Source organism: Equus przewalskii, chromosome 22 (assembly GCF_037783145.1).
Source record: "Equus przewalskii isolate Varuska chromosome 22, EquPr2, whole genome shotgun sequence".
Taxonomy (NCBI): Eukaryota; Metazoa; Chordata; class Mammalia; order Perissodactyla; family Equidae; genus Equus; species Equus przewalskii.
Window position 1 is genome coordinate 52347231 of NC_091852.1, and position 18741 is coordinate 52365971.

At 41.6% G+C, this 18741-nt stretch overlaps 1 protein-coding gene across 24 annotated transcripts in view; it reads right to left on the minus strand.

Annotated features, from left to right (window-relative positions):
- Positions 1 to 355: 355 nt before the first annotated feature.
- The window catches only part of ZNF169 (zinc finger protein 169), a 122914-nt gene continuing 104528 nt past the window's right edge, over positions 356 to 18741 (minus strand). For 6 of the 24 annotated variants that reach the window (XM_070589979.1, XM_070589974.1, XM_070589975.1 and 3 more), the window contains one exon: positions 356 to 2123. In XM_070589979.1, the coding sequence (XP_070446080.1) occupies positions 562 to 1926 (1365 nt within the window). In that variant the 5' untranslated portion in view covers positions 1927 to 2123 and the 3' untranslated portion in view covers positions 356 to 561. Of the gene's footprint in view, positions 2127 to 13328; positions 13425 to 13894; positions 14022 to 18741 lie in introns of all 24 variants that reach the window. The other 18 variants (XM_070589973.1, XM_070589972.1, XM_070589970.1 and 15 more) reach the window with 4 other exon arrangements.

Sequence of the window (18741 nt, forward strand, 5' to 3'; positions counted from 1 at the left end):
TGCTCCAGATCCTGAGCCCCTGACTGGAGGACTGGGGAGGGTTGTGGTTGAAGGCCCTGAGTCCTCAGGTTGGATCGCTGGCAAGTATGCAGAGCTAAAGGGAGAGGCCCAGGGCTGCAGGCATGAGTACTAACAGGTACCCCTCAATCTGCTGTTGGGGTAGCTGAGTGTGTGGCTTGGGGATATCACATGGCTGTTGGAGGACTTAAGAAGGGCTAAGAATGAAGACTATTATAATCTCGTTCTCCCCTCAGACAGGACCAGTGTCCAGAACAAAACACAGTGACTCTCCCATGGTTCCCAAGAAGCTGAATACCTTGGGGTTTTTGATAGATGAGTGAATGAGCAACATAGCTATGTGTGCAACTTTGTAAAGAAGCAGTTTATTAAAACAAAAGACCATAAAACACAGAGAGGACTGCTGCTTAGAAAGTAAACCATAAACAGACTATCTCATGAACACTGAAAGAAAGCACCATTTTTTCCCTCCATTCCATTTCGGGAAAGCAGAACACTTCCCAGTGATTTCTGCCATATTCACACTCAAGGGGAAAGGAAAGGTCAGGAGAACAGCTCTTGCGGCAGGAGGTGATGGCCAGACTTGGTCTTCCTATGTCTATGGAGGTGAGACTTCTGGCTAAAGCCACGACCACACTCCCTGCACACGTACGGCTTCTCTCCCGAATGGGTCCGCTGGTGTCTGATGAGAGCTGACTTGAAGCCAAAGCCACGCCCACACACACCACACACACACGGCTTCTCCTCAGAGTGTGTCCTCTGGTCAGAGGTGAGGTTGGACTTCTGGCCCAGTCCTTGCTCACACATTCCGTACACATCAGCCACCTCCCCTGAGTGTGTCCTCTGGTGTCTAGTGAGGAGTGACTTGAAGCCAAAGGTGCGCCCACACTCAGGGCACAGGTACGGCTTCTCCCCTGTGTGTGTCCTCTGGTGCCTGATGAGCGTGACCTTCTGACCAAAGCCACGCCCACACTCGGGGCACACGTAAGGCTTCTCTCCTGTGTGCGTCCTCTGGTGTCCCATGAGGGAGACCTTCTGGCTAAAGCCACGCCCACACTCAGGGCACAGGTAAGGCTTCTCTCCGGTGTGCGTCCTCTGGTGTCTGATGAGGGTGACCTTTTGGCGAAAGCCATGCCCACAGTCGGCACAGACATAAGGCTTCTCCCCTGAGTGTGTGACCTGGTGACTGAGGAGCAGCGACTGCTGCCTGAAACCACGACCACACTCAAGGCACAGGAAGGGCCTCTCGCCCGAATGCGAGCTCCGGTGTTGGAGGAGCGATGCCTTCTGGCAGAAGCCTCTCCCACACTCAGGACATATGAAGGGCTTCTCCTCCAAGTGTGTCCTCCGGTGCAGGATGAGGGCAATCTTTTGACGAAAGCCTCGCCCACACTCCTGACAGACAAAGGGTCTCTCCCCGGAGTGTATCCTCCTGTGGTTCGTGAGTGAGGACGTGTACCTGAAGCGTCGCCCACACTCCCTGCACATGTAAGGCTTCTCCCCGGAGTGCTTCCTCTGGTGGATGGTGAGGGAGGACTTCCGGCCAAAGCCTCGCCCACACTCTATACAACTATAAGGCTTCTCCCCGGAGTGCGTCCTCTGGTGCTTGACGAGGTCTGACCTCTGGCAGAAGCCTCTGCCACATTCGGGGCACACATGATGCTTCTGGAGACCAAAGAGGCTTGACTTTGTGCTATGTCCTGGTCTGTATTTTCCACAGATGACTGCTCCAGATTCCGAGATGTCTGTCCCCGTGAACGTGGCGTCTGCCTCCTGAGGGCTCATCCCCTGGGTCGGGTCGTGATCTATTACTCCACCTCTGTTGCCGTCCACCCAGTCTACTGGCTGACCTTGAGATGGGCTGAAGAATGCCCTCGAAGTCCCGCTGAGCTGCAGACTCCCGAACATGGTGCCAGAGCCTTCTGTCTCTCCATCTTCTGCTTTTCCACTGGAGCAGCGAGGAGCTTGTAGTGGCAAGTGGCTTCCTGCAGATGAGCTTGGGAAGACCTGCGGGGGGTGACCGCACAGCACATATCGTGTGAGGAAGTGCGGACTGGAAAAGGCCACCGGGCAGGAGAGACAGGGCCGGAATTCTGCCTCTGGTTCTGCTGGAGAGAAAGTCTTGGTCAGAGTCAGCACAGGTACCTTGTGGACGGTAACACTCGCCCAGCAGTCATTCCTCAGATGTTCACACAACAAAGACTTCCTTTCCAGACCTACCTTCAGCCCACGGTGACACATTAACGCACCTCCTGTTGCCACACAGAAAACCCACATGGCAAGCTGCCTCTAAATATCAGCCCAACTAAAACATCTTCAAGAAAGCATCCCAGGCAACTCCAGCCCTATGAACTGCTGCCGTTGGAGCTACACGTTTCCCCCCGTTCACCAGCCAGTCATTAACACTGAGGTAAACAATATCCACAAATCCATGCTTCACTGAAAGTTAAACTAGATGACTTATTACACATTTCTTTTAGTGACTTTTCCTACAGAAAGGATGGGGTCACTACAGGGAGTCACTCAACCCAGAGGCGCCACGGGCGAGGCATATAAAGGAGAGGTCCAAGACCCACGCAGGAAATGAAGCGCTGTGTCCTCCATCCTAAACAAGGATCTCGAGAGGACCGTGTGCTGGGCTCTCTGTCAGGAAGTGGGGCCTCCGCAGTGAAACACAGAGACACGGTCTAGGCCTGCAAGCCTTTAAAGGGTTCTGATGATCTCAGTCAATCTCCGATCTGCTTTTCTCAGTTTTCTACAAATTGTTGTAAAAGGAAAAATTTCCATCTACCACCTTGCCTAGGAGATGTCAAATTTGCACGCCCTGCCCCATTACACAAGTTCTATCCACCTGAAGCTGAAGAAAAACATCATGAACCTTAAACAAACTCCACATACCATGCCTTTCCAGACCTACCTGACTCTTTCTTTGCCAACCAAAAATGAGACGTATTTTATGAACCATATACAACAGGGCTCAGCAAACTGCAGCCCACCAGGCGTTTTGTAATAAAGGTCTGTGGACCACAGCCACACTCATTCTTTGGGCAGTTTCTATGGCAGCTTTCACAGACAACAGCAAAGCTGAGCAGTTGAGGCAAAGGGCATAAAGGCCACAGAGCCTAAAATACCTACTGTCTGGCCCTTGACAGAAAATGTTTCCCAAAACCTGATCGACAGCACTGACTCAGTCCATCTGTCTGAGATGCCAGCTTTCAGTACTGATAGTAACCACCATGAAACCCCCTTCCTTTCCTCCTCAGCAAACTACCCCATGAACTTAGTTCTGTGTGTGTGCATGTTGATAGACCTAGAGCCTCCTGTGAAATGGTCTTGGGAATCACTCACAAGTGCTGACCCCACTGGACTTCCAGATGTGAAAGTGGACATCCTTTCAGTCTTGGTACACAGTTCGGGCCATCGGGGGTCCCACCATGGCTGACCTTTCATCACAAATATGCTCTAGTTCAGCTCACTGAGCCGTCCACATGTTTATCTTATTAAGCTGGGCTGTCCACAGTATGGAAGCTCACGGCAGGTGTGTACATTTCTGGCCAGCAGTTTCCAGTAAATGCTCTGTTCTAATTCTAGAGTTCTGACAGCAGAGCTTGCAGCATGAGCTACTGTCCACTTGTCTGTGACTCGATGGGAAGAGTAAAGCGGCCGCTGCCTTCTCCTTGGCTTGTTATACGCCCACTAGGGCCAGTGTACACAAGGCCAGTGTAACCTGCACCTTATTACAGGTGTGCCTTTCAGAGGGAGAGGGAGCCTGCTGTGTGTCTTCTGTGTTCACTGGTGACTGGTTTAAATACAGTTAATGTCGCCCTATGGGAACCACAGCCTCTAATAAGAATGTTCACTCAGCCTAATTTTTGTGCCCATCTAGCAATGTGGCAAATTTTAACTGAAAGTGATTTAGAATTGCAACATCCGCTTTGGGAAACTAAAATTCAACATGGTTTCAAACATCCAGAAGTTCTGGAATAAAAGCAGAAATAGAAATAAAGTTTTACCATAATGCTTTTTAGTCAATCATAAAAATTTCTAGGATGTAGAAGAAAATCAATCAGTTTATAAACTCTTAAAATCTACAACTGCTCTTGTACTGATTGATTTTTTCAAATCAAAAAGTTCTTCAACAATTGTACATGAACTCAAAATTTTCCAAAAGAAAAACTCAATGCCTGATGGCTCCTTACAGAAACTCCCCTCCTGCACTGCAGGTGTGCGTACAGAAGCATAGCTGTGGGTCAGGTGGACGGCCCTAGACACCGGACTGCAAGAGACGAAAGAACCCTGGGCATTCACTGCTTTTAAACAATTTAAAGAATTTTAAGACTTGGTCCATAAATGTAACAGGGAGACATTTTCAACATTAATCAGCATAAATCCTTGGAAATTAGACAACTTTAATAATATATCATCTCCACGATTTTATGACAATATAAAAGAAATGTTAGCATATGTGATGGTTAATCTCATGGGTCGACTTGGCTGGCCACGGGTTGCCCATTTAATCAAACACAATTCTGGGTGTTTCTGTGAGGGTGTTTCGGGTGACTTTAAGCAGAGAGACTGAATGCGCAGACGGCCCTCCCCAAGTGGGTGGCCCTCATCCCACCAGCTGCAGGTCTGAATAGAAGGGAGACGGATCCTCTGCCAAACAGGAGGGCACTCCCCCAGCCCGACTGCCTTCCAGCTGGGACGTGGCAAGGGGCTGCTTTCTGTTTTTTTTGCTTTTGCACTCAAACAGCAGTTCTTCCTGGGTGTTGAGCCTGCTGGCTTGTGGACTGGCACTACACTACTGGCTGTTCTGGGTCCTCATCTTTCTGACTGTGGATCTCGGGGCTTCTCAGCCTCCATAACTGTGTGAGGCAATTCCTTATGATATCTCACTGCCTGTGTGTGTGTGTATGTGTACACACACATATCCTATTGGTTCTTTTACTCTGGATAAATATAATACTGATTTTGGTACTGAGAAGTGGGGTGCAGTGTAACAGATACCTAAAATTGTGGAAGTAGCTTTGGAACTAGCTGATAGTAGAGGCCAGAAGTTATGAGGTACATGCTAGAAAAAGCCGAGATTGACAAGAAGGGACTGTTGCTAGAAATACCGATTTAGTTAAAGGTGATTTTGGTGAGGACTCAGAAGGAAAGGAGGAGAGCTGGTGAGACAGCTTCTGTCTTATTAGATGTACAGAAACATGATTGACTAGCATTCTCTAGAACAGATTCTCTAACGTTGAGCCTTGCATCTGTCAATCAATTCCACCTGGTCAGGGGATATAATTCTTTTTAAACGTGGTTGGATACAATCTGGAATATTTTTATCACATGTGAAGGTTCCTGGCTCCACTAACAACTTAATTACTTTAATAAACGTAGCATTACTCAGATTTTGCTCCATCCCATGTTAGTAGTATTTTTCAAGGAATTTATCCCTTTCATTTAAGATGTTAAACTTGTTAGTACCAACTTGTTCAGACTTTATTATCCTCTTTTTTTTTTTTTTTTAGATTTCTTTTTTCCCTTTTTTCTCCCCAAAGCCCCCCAGCACATAGTTGTATATTCTTCGTTGTGGGTCCTTCCAGTTGTGGCATGTGGGACGCTGCCTCAGTGTGGTTTGATGAGCAGTGCCCTGTCCGCGCCCAGGATTCGAACCAACGAAACACTGGGCTGCCTGCAGTGGAGCGCGTGAACTTAACCACTCGGCCACGGGGCCAGCCCCAAACTTTATTATCCTTTTAAAGGATGAAGGATATGCACTGATAATGTCCCTTTCATTCCTGAATTGATTACTCATGTCTTCTTTCTTTTCTTCTCGGTTCATCTACCTAGTGATAGATAATTCTGTTGATCTTTTCAGAGAATCTATATTTGGCTTTGCAAATTTTCCTGTTGTTAATCTGTGTTACATTTCATTGATTTCTGCTCTTAATTTCATTATTCTCTTCCTTTTACTCACTTTGCATTTACTTTGCTCTTCTTTTTCTAGCTTCTTAAGGTAAAAGCTTAAGTCACTGATCACAGACCTTTCTTCTTTTCTAATATAAGCACATAAGGCTATAAATTTCCTCCTAAGCATCTCACAGATTTTTATTTTGCTGAGAAGAATTTTAAAAGATCTAGGTAGCAGGTTGTAAGACTTGATATTGGTAAGATATAATTTCTCCCTCAAGTTATCTGTGGATACACTGAAATGTCAATAATAAACATAATTCAGGTTTTTCCTTCTTTTTTTATGAGAAGCTGATCCTAAAATTTAAGTGGAAATAGAGAGGATCTAGACTATTGAAAGGAATCTTGAAAAAGAAAAACAAAGGGAAAGGAATTATATTACCTGACTTCAAGACTTCCTATGGTCCTAAAGGAACACAGACGGTGTGGTTTGGTTTAAGGATAGACATATGAAGGAACAGAACAGAGAGTGTACAACAGACTCACACTTAGCCAGTCACTGGATTTTCAACAAAGTGATCCAATGAGGGAAAAGCAAGACTTTTCAACAAATGGTGCCGGAGCCACTGGGTATCCACATGAAAAAGAAAAATAAACTGTGATCCCTGCCTCACACTACGCACAAAAGCTAATTCAAGACAGATCATAGACTTAAACGTAAAGGCTCAAATTAAACAGCATTTGAAGAAAATATAGATTATCTTCATGACAATAAAAATTTAAAGAGAGAGAAAAGTTGAGACTTCCTCAAAATTAAACATCTGCTCATCAAAAGTTATTGTTAAAAAAAATGAACAGAAAGTTTCAGACAGAGAAAAATATTTCCAAAATGTACACATGACAAAGCACTGGTATCCAGGATTAATAAAGAACTCACAGAATTCAACAATAAAAAGAAAAACAATGAATAAAAACTTGGAAAAAGATTTGGATACTTCACAAAGTAAGGAATATGATATATATGAATGATCAAAAAGTACATAGAACGTGCTCAACATCATTAACCATCAGGGAAATGGAACTTAAAACCCCATGAAATACCACTACACATCCATCACCAGAGACAAAGCGAAAACTGTCGAGGAGGATGTGAGGCAATAGGAATTCCCATATGTTGTTCATGGAAGTGAAAAATGGTACGACCACTTTGGAAAAGGTCTGGTCACTTCTCATAAAACAGCACAGTTACTCTAAGACCCAGTGTACTGGATTGAATAGTATCCCACCCAAATTCATGTCTACCTTGAACATGTGAATGTGGCCTTATTTTCAAACTGTCTTTGCAGATGGAAACAAGTTAAGTTGAGTTCATAGGGGATTAGGTGAGCCTTACTCCAATGACTGGTGTCCTTACAAGGAGAAGGAGGTTTGGATACAGAGACACACAGAAGGAAGACGGCTCTGGGACCATGGAGGCAGAGACTGGAGTGACGCAGCTACAAGCCAAGGAACGTTAAGGATCGCCAGCAACCACCAGAAGCTGGGAGAGAGGCAAGGAACGGATTCTCTCTCAGAACCTCAAGAAGGAACAAACCCTGCTGACAGGGTGATTTTGGACTTCTGGTTTCTGAACTGTCGAGAGAATACGTTTGTGTTGTTGTAAGCCTCTCAGTCTGTGGTAATTTGTTATAGCAACCCCAGGAAACTAAAATATCCAGCATATACCCTAGGTATTTATCCAAAGGAAATGAAAACTTAGGTTTACTAAAACAAACAAACAAACAAAAAACCTAGCATAGAATGTTAATAGCAGCTTTTTCAAAATAACTAAAAACTGGAAGCCCTGAAGATGTCTACCAAGGAGAATGGATAACATATGTTATCCATACATATGTTGTATATTCACATGATGAGATGCTACTTGGCATTAAAAAGAAACAGACTACTGATGCGTGCAACATAGATGAAGCCCAAAAACTTTATACTGAGTGAAAAAAGACTTACTCAAAACAGTACATATTATATGATTCCATTGATGCAAAATTATACAGCAGGCAAAACTAATCTACAGAAAAGTAAAATCAGACCAGTGGGACCTCTGAGGGATAGGTACGGGGTTTGCTGGGATGGGCCACAAGGGAACTGCGATGACAGTAATGATCTATATTTCGATAAAGTTTGGGCTGTAGAGGGGTATGCATTGTTTGAATTCATAGACTAGTACACAAGATTTTGCGTTTCATGTAAGTAAACTCTACCTAAAAAGGTAGAGTCTACCTAAAATAAACAACTCTAAGTAATGACACATGTGCTATGCATTAGTCCTGGGGCCAACACCTTTAATGGGGCCCCCCAGCTGAGATGAACTGCCAAGGGTTGACCCTCTTAAACTTCAGTGTCTAGAAACACTCAAATGGACACCCTGGACCTGAGTCCATGGGCCCCCACCTGCCAGACCATCCACATGAGCCAACCCAGGAGGAGACTCTCCCCTGCCTCTCACCACATGTTAGATCTTTGCCAGGACCACTCGGTGGTCAGATCAGATCTTCTCACACACTCACACATGCCAACCACTCTGAGGGATAGAGAGCATCTGAGGAGAATGAGCAATGGTGCCAAGGACACGCCATGAAGACCTCACGAAATGACAGCAATAACCACCCGTGAACAGGCCTCATGCTCTTTACCTACCCACAGGAGGACACCAGTTTCTTTTCCAAGACGAGTAAGGCCTTGAAACAGTACACCTACTCAGATAAGCTCAGCTACTCATCTCTCCCAGAGGAACTGCTTGCCCTAAACGCCTTACTCTTACCAACCAAGGAGACAGCACTAGAAATCTGTCAGAACAGCCAAAATAAAAGACAGTGCTAATACCAAATGCTGGCAAGGATGAGAGAAACTGGATCGCTCAAACATTGCTGGTGGGAATGTAAAATGGTATAGCCATTCGGGAAATGAGTATGGCACTTTTTTTACAAAACTAAACATGCGTTCATCATATGACCCAGCAACTGCACTCTTGGGCGTGTATCCCAGAAACGAAAACCTTATGTTCATACAAAAATCTGTACACAAATGTCCACAGCAGCTGTATTTATGATAGCCCCAAACCGTAAACAACCCAAATGTCCTTCAGTGGGTGCACAGTTTAACAGACTGTGGTACATTCATATCATGGAACACTACTCAGCAGTAAAAGGAATAAAGCATTGATACATGCAACAGTTTGGACGGATCTCAAGAGAATTATGCTGAATGAGAAAAGGCAATCCCAAAAGGTAACATGATTTCTTTTATATAACATTCTTGAAATGACAAAATAATGGAGACAGAGAACAGATTAGTGGTTTCCAGAGGGGAGAGAGGGGAGAGAGGGGAGAAGGAAGGCAGCTGGCTGTGGCTATAAAAGGGGAGCACAAGGGATCCTTGTGATGAACTGTTCTATATCTTTGAATATGGTGGTAGTTACCTGAACCTACAAGGGACAAAATTTCATAGAACTAAATCAACATACACATGAAAGAGTCAAAGTAAAACTGGTAAAATCTGAATAAGGTCAGTGCATTGTATTAACAGAAATACAAGGCTGCTTTAACAATAAAAAAAAAATCAATGTAATTCACCATATTAGAAGACTAAAAAAGAAAAACACATAGAATCATTTCAAAAGATACCAAAAAAGCATTTGACAAAATCCAACACCCAGTCCTAAAACAAACTCTCATCAAACAAGGACTAGAAGTCTGTCAAGCTGATAAACGGCAGCTATAAAAATTTATACTTAGGAGGAAAGCACCCCGCCTAAGACTGGGATCAAGGAGAGGACGTCCACTCTCACCATTTAAATTCACCCATGCATTGCATGTTCTCGCCAGGGCAGTGAGGCAAGAACGGGAGAGTAAAGATATACTGACTGGAAAGACAGAACTAAAACTCTACTTATTCACAAACAACACGATCATTTATGTAGAAAATCCTATAGAATCTACAAAAAGCTACTAGGACTAAGAAGTAAGTTTTGCAAGATTACCAGATATAAGATCACTACACATAAATTAATTGTATTTCTATTTACTGTCCACAAACAATTAAAAATTAAAATTTACAAACAGCTTAATTTAAATAGCTTCAGAAATATGAAATACAGAAGATAAATCTGACAAGAGATGTGTAACACCTGTACGCTAAAAACTACAAAACAATGCTGACAAAACTGAAAGAAGTCCCACACAAATGGAGAGATCCACTGTGCTCAGGTATTGGATGACACAGTACTATTTACATGTAAGTTCTCTGCAAATTGATATCGATTCAACTCAATCCCAAACAAAATCCCAGGAGGCTTTTTTTGGTGAAAATTGCCAGGATGACTCTAAAATCCAATGGAAATGTAAAGAATCTAGAATAACTGAAACAACTTGGAAAAAGAAAAAATGTTGGAGGCTTTATACCAGCTGAGTTCTAGACTTATTATAAAGCTACAGTAATCAAGACTATGTGGCACTGGCATTAAGACAGACAGAGAGAGGAGGGGAAACAAGAGTCCAGATAGAGGCCCATTCACATATGGTCAATTGACTAACCACAAAGGTATATAGATAATCCAGCACAGACAGGGTTATCTTTGCAATAAATGGAGCTGGAAAAACTGGGTATTTGTATGCAAAAAAATGTACTTAAATCCAGATCTGGTATCAAATATAAAAATTTACTTAAAATAGGTTATAGAACTAAACAGAAAATAAAAATCATAAAACTTCTAAAAGAAAGACTATATGAAAACCTTTTTGACTTTAGTTTAGGCAAAGATTTCTTAAACACACCACCAAAACTGCAATTCATCAGAGAAAAAATTGAAACTTGGACTTCAAAATTAAGAACTCCTCCTTGAAAGAGAATTAACACTTAACACTATTAAGACAATGAAGCAAGCCACATACAAAATATTTGTAAATCAAATATCTGATGATAGGCTTTTATACAGAATATACGAAGAACTTTCAAAACAATTTAAAAAAAAGGAAATCAATTTTTTAAATGGGCAAAGGATTTGAAAAGACATTTCACCAAAGAAGATATCCAGATGGCAAATAAGCACATAAAAAGATTCTCAACATCATCAGTCATTAGGAAAATGTCAAGTAAAACCACAGTAAGATGCTACTACACAGCTATGAGAATGTCTAAAATTAAAATAATAATACCAAGTGTTGACAAAGATGTGTTGCATTTGGAACTCTCATACACTGCTGGTGGGAATATGAAATGAGGCAGCCACTTTGAAAAACAACTTATGAGTTTCTTAAAAAGTTAAATATGTACTGTACCATACAGCCTAGCCATTCCAGTACCAAGTATTTATCCAAAAGAAATAAAAATGTACATCCAAAGACTTGTCATGAATGTTCACAGGCTTTATTTGTATTTGTCAAAAACTGGAGACTGCCCAAATGTCTTTCTATAGGTGAATGGTTAAAGAAATTGTCACAAATCTATATAATGAAATACTACTCAGCAATTAAAAACATGAACTATTGATACACGTAACATTATGGATGAGATTCAAAATAATCATGTTGAGTGAAAGAATTCAGTAAGTATTCTGTAATGACTCAATATATGCAAATTCTAGAAAAAGCCAACAAATCCATAAGGATAGAAAGCTGATCAGTGGCTGCCCGGGTATGGGGAGGAGAGGGAGGGCAGGGAGGGTGGAGGCAGGGGTTACAATGAGGCACAAGGAACCCTCAGGGGGATAAGGTATCCTCACTATTTGGATTGTGGTGACGGTTTCATGGCTGTATACATAAGTCAAAACTTACCAAATTTTATATCTATGCAGTTTATTATAGTTTAATAATATCCCTTACTTATTATACCATAATACCTTAGCATAGTAACACTTTTATATTATACCTTACATAATAGTTCTTTTTTCAAAAAGACAAAAGCACTGAGTTTGCCGAAAAGTATAAGTCCAGATATATGGTGGTATTTAGAAGAAAACAAAAATAAAATGCCAGGAATGTAAAAAAAAAAAAAAAAAAAGAATGATAAAAGATAAATCGGGTAAAAATTTATCCTTATATCCCAAAATTCACATAACATTAATTCAAGTTGGAGTAAAGACCTAAATGTTCCCAGAATTTCTACAAATCAATCAAGAAAGAAATGGTCCGTCACATCTCAGAGGAGGAAACAGCAGTGCCTGATCAGCTTGGGAAAGATGCTCACGCTCATGGGAGAGCAAGAGAATCCTCTGAGATTCATCCCAAACAGGTGGGCAAAAAGTGAGGTGACAATACCTAAATCAATACTGACAACAATACTGTCCATGCTGACATTACCAGGGTTGGTGAGGACGTGGAACAAGAACGCCCATCACTGCTGCTGGGTGTAAGCGGAGTGCCAGCCTCGGCACATAACAAGGCATAACCTAGTCAAGGTGAGGCTATGCGCGCCCATGAACCAGCTACCGCATCCCGGATATGCATCTTGAGAGAGACTCACATGTTCCCAAGAAAGTAACAAGAATATATAGCAACACCATTTCATAGTCAAAAATTGGAAATAACTTAAATGTCCAAAAGAAGAGAACTGACAATTTAACTGCATTAAAACAGAAATATTCATATAATGGAATCATGTAACAGTTTTAAAAAGGATAAACTAAACCTACACATTTTGACACAAATGAATCTCACATAAAGTTGGTGAAAAGGCATTTTTGGAAGGATGTGTACAATACACTATGTGCAGACAAGTTTACAAACATGCAAAATGACATCTCTATGGCTGAAGGACCCATCGAATGGAAAAAAAGGATCAAGGCAGTCATGGGTATGCTAATGCAGAAATAGAACTCTCAGGGGCGGGGTGGAGGGCAGGACACAACCAGGAAGGTACAGGGGCTGTCACCGGGTTTTATAACATTTTATTTCTTAGGCTGCAGGCTGGCACATTGGCACTTGTATGATTCTCCACAGTGTGCTGTAATCTGAAATAATCTCTCATAAAATAAAAGAAACAAAGTTATGGGAATTTATGGGGTAGACTGGTGTACAAAAAAGTTATCAGGTTAAGAACAGAAACTGGACAGTCTCCAGCAGGTGCAGCTGACTTAGTCTCAGAGGGTAAACACTACACTGAAGGTCAGGCAGACCAACAAAAGCCCAGGAATGGGGGATCCTAGATGTGCAGGAGAGGCGACGCCAGGTGAGTGGAATGAGGCTCCCTGGGGGAGGAGGGTGGCGGATGCCAGGGAAGCCCTCTGGGGTGAGCGTGATGGCACGAAGGGGGCCCTGGAGAAGAGCTTCCTCCCCAGGAGCTCACAGGACTCCTCCGTCCTCACTTGCTGAGCACCTCACTGCCCTGCCCCCGTCGGCCTGCTGCTTCCCACTCACCTGGACAAAGGTCCAGAACACCTTCGCTCTCCTCTCTCCAGGGCTCATCCGCTTGCTCCAGTTGTGTGATGAGTTTGGGTTTAGAAAAGGCAATTCCTTTTGGGAATTGAAACAGAGAAAGAAACCAGGGTGACCTTGGGTTAGAGGCTTAAGAGGCTATCACAGAACTCAGCGTCAACTGGGCAATGCAATAATCCAGAAGTAGGCAGGGAAGCATGGAGGGTGGCAAAGGCTCTCTGAATGCTGAGAGAGGATGCTACGGGGCGGGGGTAGCCTGGATCTGAAGATAGTACACTGGTTCTCCCCTGTGCCTGAGGGAATATAAATAGTCCCCCATTTGAAGCAAGATCAGTTCAGAGGAGGAGCCTGGCCAAGGAAGAAGCCTGAAAATGCAGTGTCAGACACCACACACACACACAGCTTCACTATTTCCAACTCGACAGAATCCAGAGACTCTCTGGGGGTATGGGGAAAATACGTCTTTCTTTCTGAACCAAAAGCATGACAGCTGCTACATAAAATCTTAAGATGCCCAGAGTCTGCGATCTGAGACAGGCCATTCTTACCCAGCGATACCAAGTGGCTATAGTTCTCCAGCATTACATCCCGATACAGGGTCCTCTGAGCAGGACTCAGGAGCTTCCACTCCTTCTGGGTGAAGGCCACAGCCACATCTCTGAAGGCCATCAATGCCTGTAACACAAACACATCCCTGCTCACCAAGACAGCCAGCACGCCCACTAGTCAACAACCTTAGCCGCTAACCAGGACTGAGGCAGCAAGAAGGCTGGCATGGGGTACCCAGGTGAGATCCACAGATCCTGCTTTTAACCTGGACCCTGGTGCCATGTGTTCAAGATATTAATCCCCTTCACACATTGCTGGTGGCTCTATTTTGGGTTTCTCCATTTGGTTCTATTAATCTCTATGTCCATGACACCGTCAAAAACACAGTTTTGATTACCGTAGCTATATAGTAGGTCTTGAAATCAGGTAGACTGACTCCTCACTTCACTCTTCATTTTAAAGGTAACTTTAGCTATTCTAGGGCATGTACCTTTCCATATAAATTTAGAATAATCTTGTCTATTATCTACCAAAAACCCTTGCTGGAATTTTGACAACATTTGCATTAAACCTGTCTATCAATTTGGGGAGAACCAACATCTTCACTATGTTGACTCTTCATATCCATAGACATGATGCGTTTCTCCATTTATTGAGATGTTCTTTGATTTCTTTCATCAGCAGTTTGTGGTTTTTCAGCATACAAATCCTATATAAGTTTTGTTGGATTGATACCTAAGAATTTTTTCATTTTTTTTAGTGATTTTTAATGGTATTGTATTTTTAGTTTCAGTGACCACATGTTCATTGCTATGATACAGAAATACAATTGTTTTTGTATGTTTATCCTGATTCCTGCAACCGGGCTGAAGTCACTTATTAGCTCTGAGAGTGTTTTTCTCCTAGGTTCCTTGAGATTTTGTACACAATCATATCATTTGCATATGGGGACAGTTTTATTTCTTCCTTTATAATCTGTACGCATGTTATTTCCTTTTCTTGCCTTATTGTAGAACTTCTAGCACAATAACAAGTAGGAGTGGTGAGAGCAGACATCCGTGCCTTGTTCTCAATGTGAGGAGGAAAGCGCTATGTCTCACAGCATTAAGAATACTGTGCTACAATGAGATAACACGTCCCACCCATAGGAGAGGTACGACCAAAGAAATGGAAAAGAACAAGTGTGGGCAGGGTGTGGAGAAATTGCAACCTTTGCTGGTGGGAAAAGTAAAATGGTGCAGTTTCTGTGGAAAAGAGTTCAGCAAAAGTTCCTCAAAAGGTTAAACATACAATTTACCATATGATCCAGCAATTTCGCTCCTAGGAATTGAAAGCAGGGACTTAGATACTTGTACACCAATGTCCATAACCACATTATTCACAATAACTCAAAGGTGGAAACAACCCAAATGCCCATCAATAGATAGATGAAGAAAATGTAGTATATGCACACAATTGTGTATTATGCCGCCTTACAGAAGAAGGAAATTCTGAGCCAGCCCTGATGGCTTAGTGGTTAAAGTTCGGCGTGTTCTGCTTTGATGGCCTGGGTTCAGTTCCCAAGTGTGGAACCACACCACTCATCTGTCAGTAGCCATGCTGTGGCAGCGGCTCACACAGAACTAGAAGGACTCACAACTAGAATATACAACTATGTACTGGGGCCTTGGGGAGGGGGGTAAAAAAGAGAGAGAGGAAGATTGGCAACAGATGTTAGCTCAGGGCGAATCTTTCCCAGGAAAAAAGGGAAAATAAAGAGAAGGAAATTCTGATACATGCTACATCAGGGACTAGCCTTGAAAACATTATGCTCAGTGAAATCAGCCAGTCATAGAAAGACAAATATTGTTTGATTCTACTTATAGGAGGTACCCAGAATAGGCAAAATCATGGAGACAGAAAGTAAAATAGAGTTTACCAGCAGCTGGGGGTGTGGGGAATGAGAGTTAGCATTTAATGAATACAGACATTCAGTTTGGGAAGATGAAAAAAGTTCTGGAAATGGATGGTGGCAATGGTTGCACAACATTGTGAATGTACTTAATGCCACTCAACTGTACACTTAAAAATGGTTAAAATGGTAAATTTTATGTTAACAATAAAAAAAAGAATGTTAGCTACAGATTTTTTCTGGATGTCCCTAATCAAATAGTTGTTGAGTTCTATCAAATGTTTTCACTGCATCAACCGATATGATCATGTGGGTTTTCTCCTTTAGGCTGTTAATATGGTGGATTATACTCACTGAGTCAAATACAGAACCAGTCTTGCATTCCTGGAGTAAACCGTACTTGGTGATGATGTATAGTCCTTAACAGTCATAGGGCTATTCAAATTATCCATTCCATATTGGGTGTGTTAAGGTAGCTTGTATTTTTCAAGGGATTGGTCATTTTATCTAAGTTGTCAAATTTATGAGTGCAGAGCTGTTCATAATATTCTCATTATTCTTTTTGATGGCTACAGAGTACATAACTATATCCCTTGCTTCATTCCTGATACTGGTAATTTCTGTCTACTCTTTTTTTCTTAGTCTTGCTAGACGTTTATCAATTTTATTTTTTCAAAGCAGCAGCAATTTGATTTACTGATTTTCCCCATTTCTGCTTTTCAATTTCATTGACTTCTGCCTTTATCACTATTATTTCCTTCTATGTGTTTGCTTTGAGTTTATTGCACTTACTTTTCTAGGTTCTTGAGGCAGAAGCTTAGATTATTGTCTTGAGACTTTTCCTCTTTTCTAACACATACATTTAGTGTTACAGGTTTCTCTCCCAGGACTGCTTTGGCTGCATCCCATATACTTTGATATACTGCATTTTCCTTTTCATTCACTTTCATGTATGTTTTTATTTCCCTTGAGACTTCCATTTGTGGTGCATGGATCATTTACAAGTATGTTGTCTGTTTTCTAATTGTTTGGCAATTTTTCTGTTAACTTTCTCTCACTGATTTCAAGTTTGATTCCATTGTAGTCAGAGAACCCACTCTGTACAATTTCAATTCTTTCAATTTGTTAAACAAACTTCTATGTTTTGTGTGTTGTATTATGTATGTATTCTGTTTTATGGCCCAAGATATGTCTATCTTGGTATCTGTCCAGGAGTTTAAACAACTGTGTGCTCTGTTATTGTTGGGTGGAATGCTGTATAAATGTTGATTCAATTCTGTTGGTTGATGGTGTTGATAATTTTTTACTGATTTTTGCTCTAATTATTCTATTGATTATATAGAGAAGGGTATTAAGTCTCCAATTAATTGTTGATTTGTCTATTTCCCCTTTCAGTTTTCTTTTTACATATTTTGAAGCTCTTGTTTGATGTGTGCACAGTGAGGATGACTAAGCTTCCCGGTGAACTGAGCCATTTATCGCCCTCTGTGTCTGGGAATTTGCTTTGCTTTGATGTCTACTTTACCTGATATTAATACAGCCATGCTGTTTTCCTTTGATTAATGTTTGCATGTGTCTTTTAAAAATCCTTTTACTTTTAACCTGCCTACACTACAATATTTGAAGTGAGTTTCACTTAGACAAGATAATAGGGTTTTCTAAATCCACTGTGTCAGTCTCTCTCTTTTAGTGGTGCATTTAGACCATTTTAATTTTGTTTTCTTTGCTTTTTGCTTCTCAGTTTTCTTACTATTGACTTCTTGTGGGTTACTTGACCTTTATATAATTCAATTTTGATTTATCTAGTGTCTTTTAGTGGATCTCTTTGTATCATTTTTTTATTGGTTGCTCTAGGTTCTACATTACCTATACATAACTTCTCAGTGTACTGGGGACGTCGCTGAACCAGTTTGAAGGGAGTATAGAAACCTTACGTCCCATTACATCCTCTCCCCTTCCTGTTTAAAATATAATTCTCTTCTCCTTCCAGAGGTTCAGTGACACAAATGTTAGCTATTTTGTTATACTCCCACAGTTCTTAAGACTTAACTCATTTTCTTCCCAGTGTATTTCTCCCTGTTGTACAGATTGGGTGACTTCTATTGCTCTATCTTCTAGTTCACTGATTTCTCTGTTACCTCTAAGCTGCTGGTAAGCCCATCTACTACTGAGCCTTTTTGTTCAGGTACATATTTTTCAGTTGTAACATTTCCATATACATAATCATAATATCTTCTATTTCTTTGCAGAGGCTTTCTAATTTTTCATTTATCTCAAGTGTGTTCTTTAGGCTGTGGATAACCAACTGTTGGAGCACCATGTGTATAAAGACTGTCCTTTTCCAATTAAATCGTCTTGGCACCCTTGTCAAAAATCAACTGACCATATGCAAGGGATTTTCTTCTGGGTTCTCGATTCTATTCCATTGCTCTATGTCTAACCTTATACTAGTACAACACTGTTTTGGTTACTGCAGCTTTGTACTAAGCATTGAAATCAGGCAGTGTGAGTCCTCCAACTTTGTTTTGTTTTTTTTATGATCGTTTTGGTCATTCAGGTTCCTATGAGATTCCAAACGGATTTTAAGATAGGCTCTTCTATTTCTGTAAAAAACAAAAATGAGATCTTGATAGGAATTGTACTGAATCTTCAGACCACTTTGGGTAGTACTGTTGTCTTAGCAATATTTAGTCTTCCAATCCATAAGCCTTGGAAGTCTTTCCACTAATTTAGGTCTTCCTTAATTTCCTCCAGCAACTGTTTGTAGTTTTCAGTGAAGAAATCTTTTGCTTCCTTGGTTAAATTTATTGCTGAGTATTTTATTCTTTTTGATGGTGTTGTAAATGGAATTTTTAAAAATACAGAAATACAACTGACTTTGCATGTTGATTTTGTATCCTACAACTTTGTTGAATTCATTTATCAGCTCTAACTATTTTGTGGATTCTAGGGTTT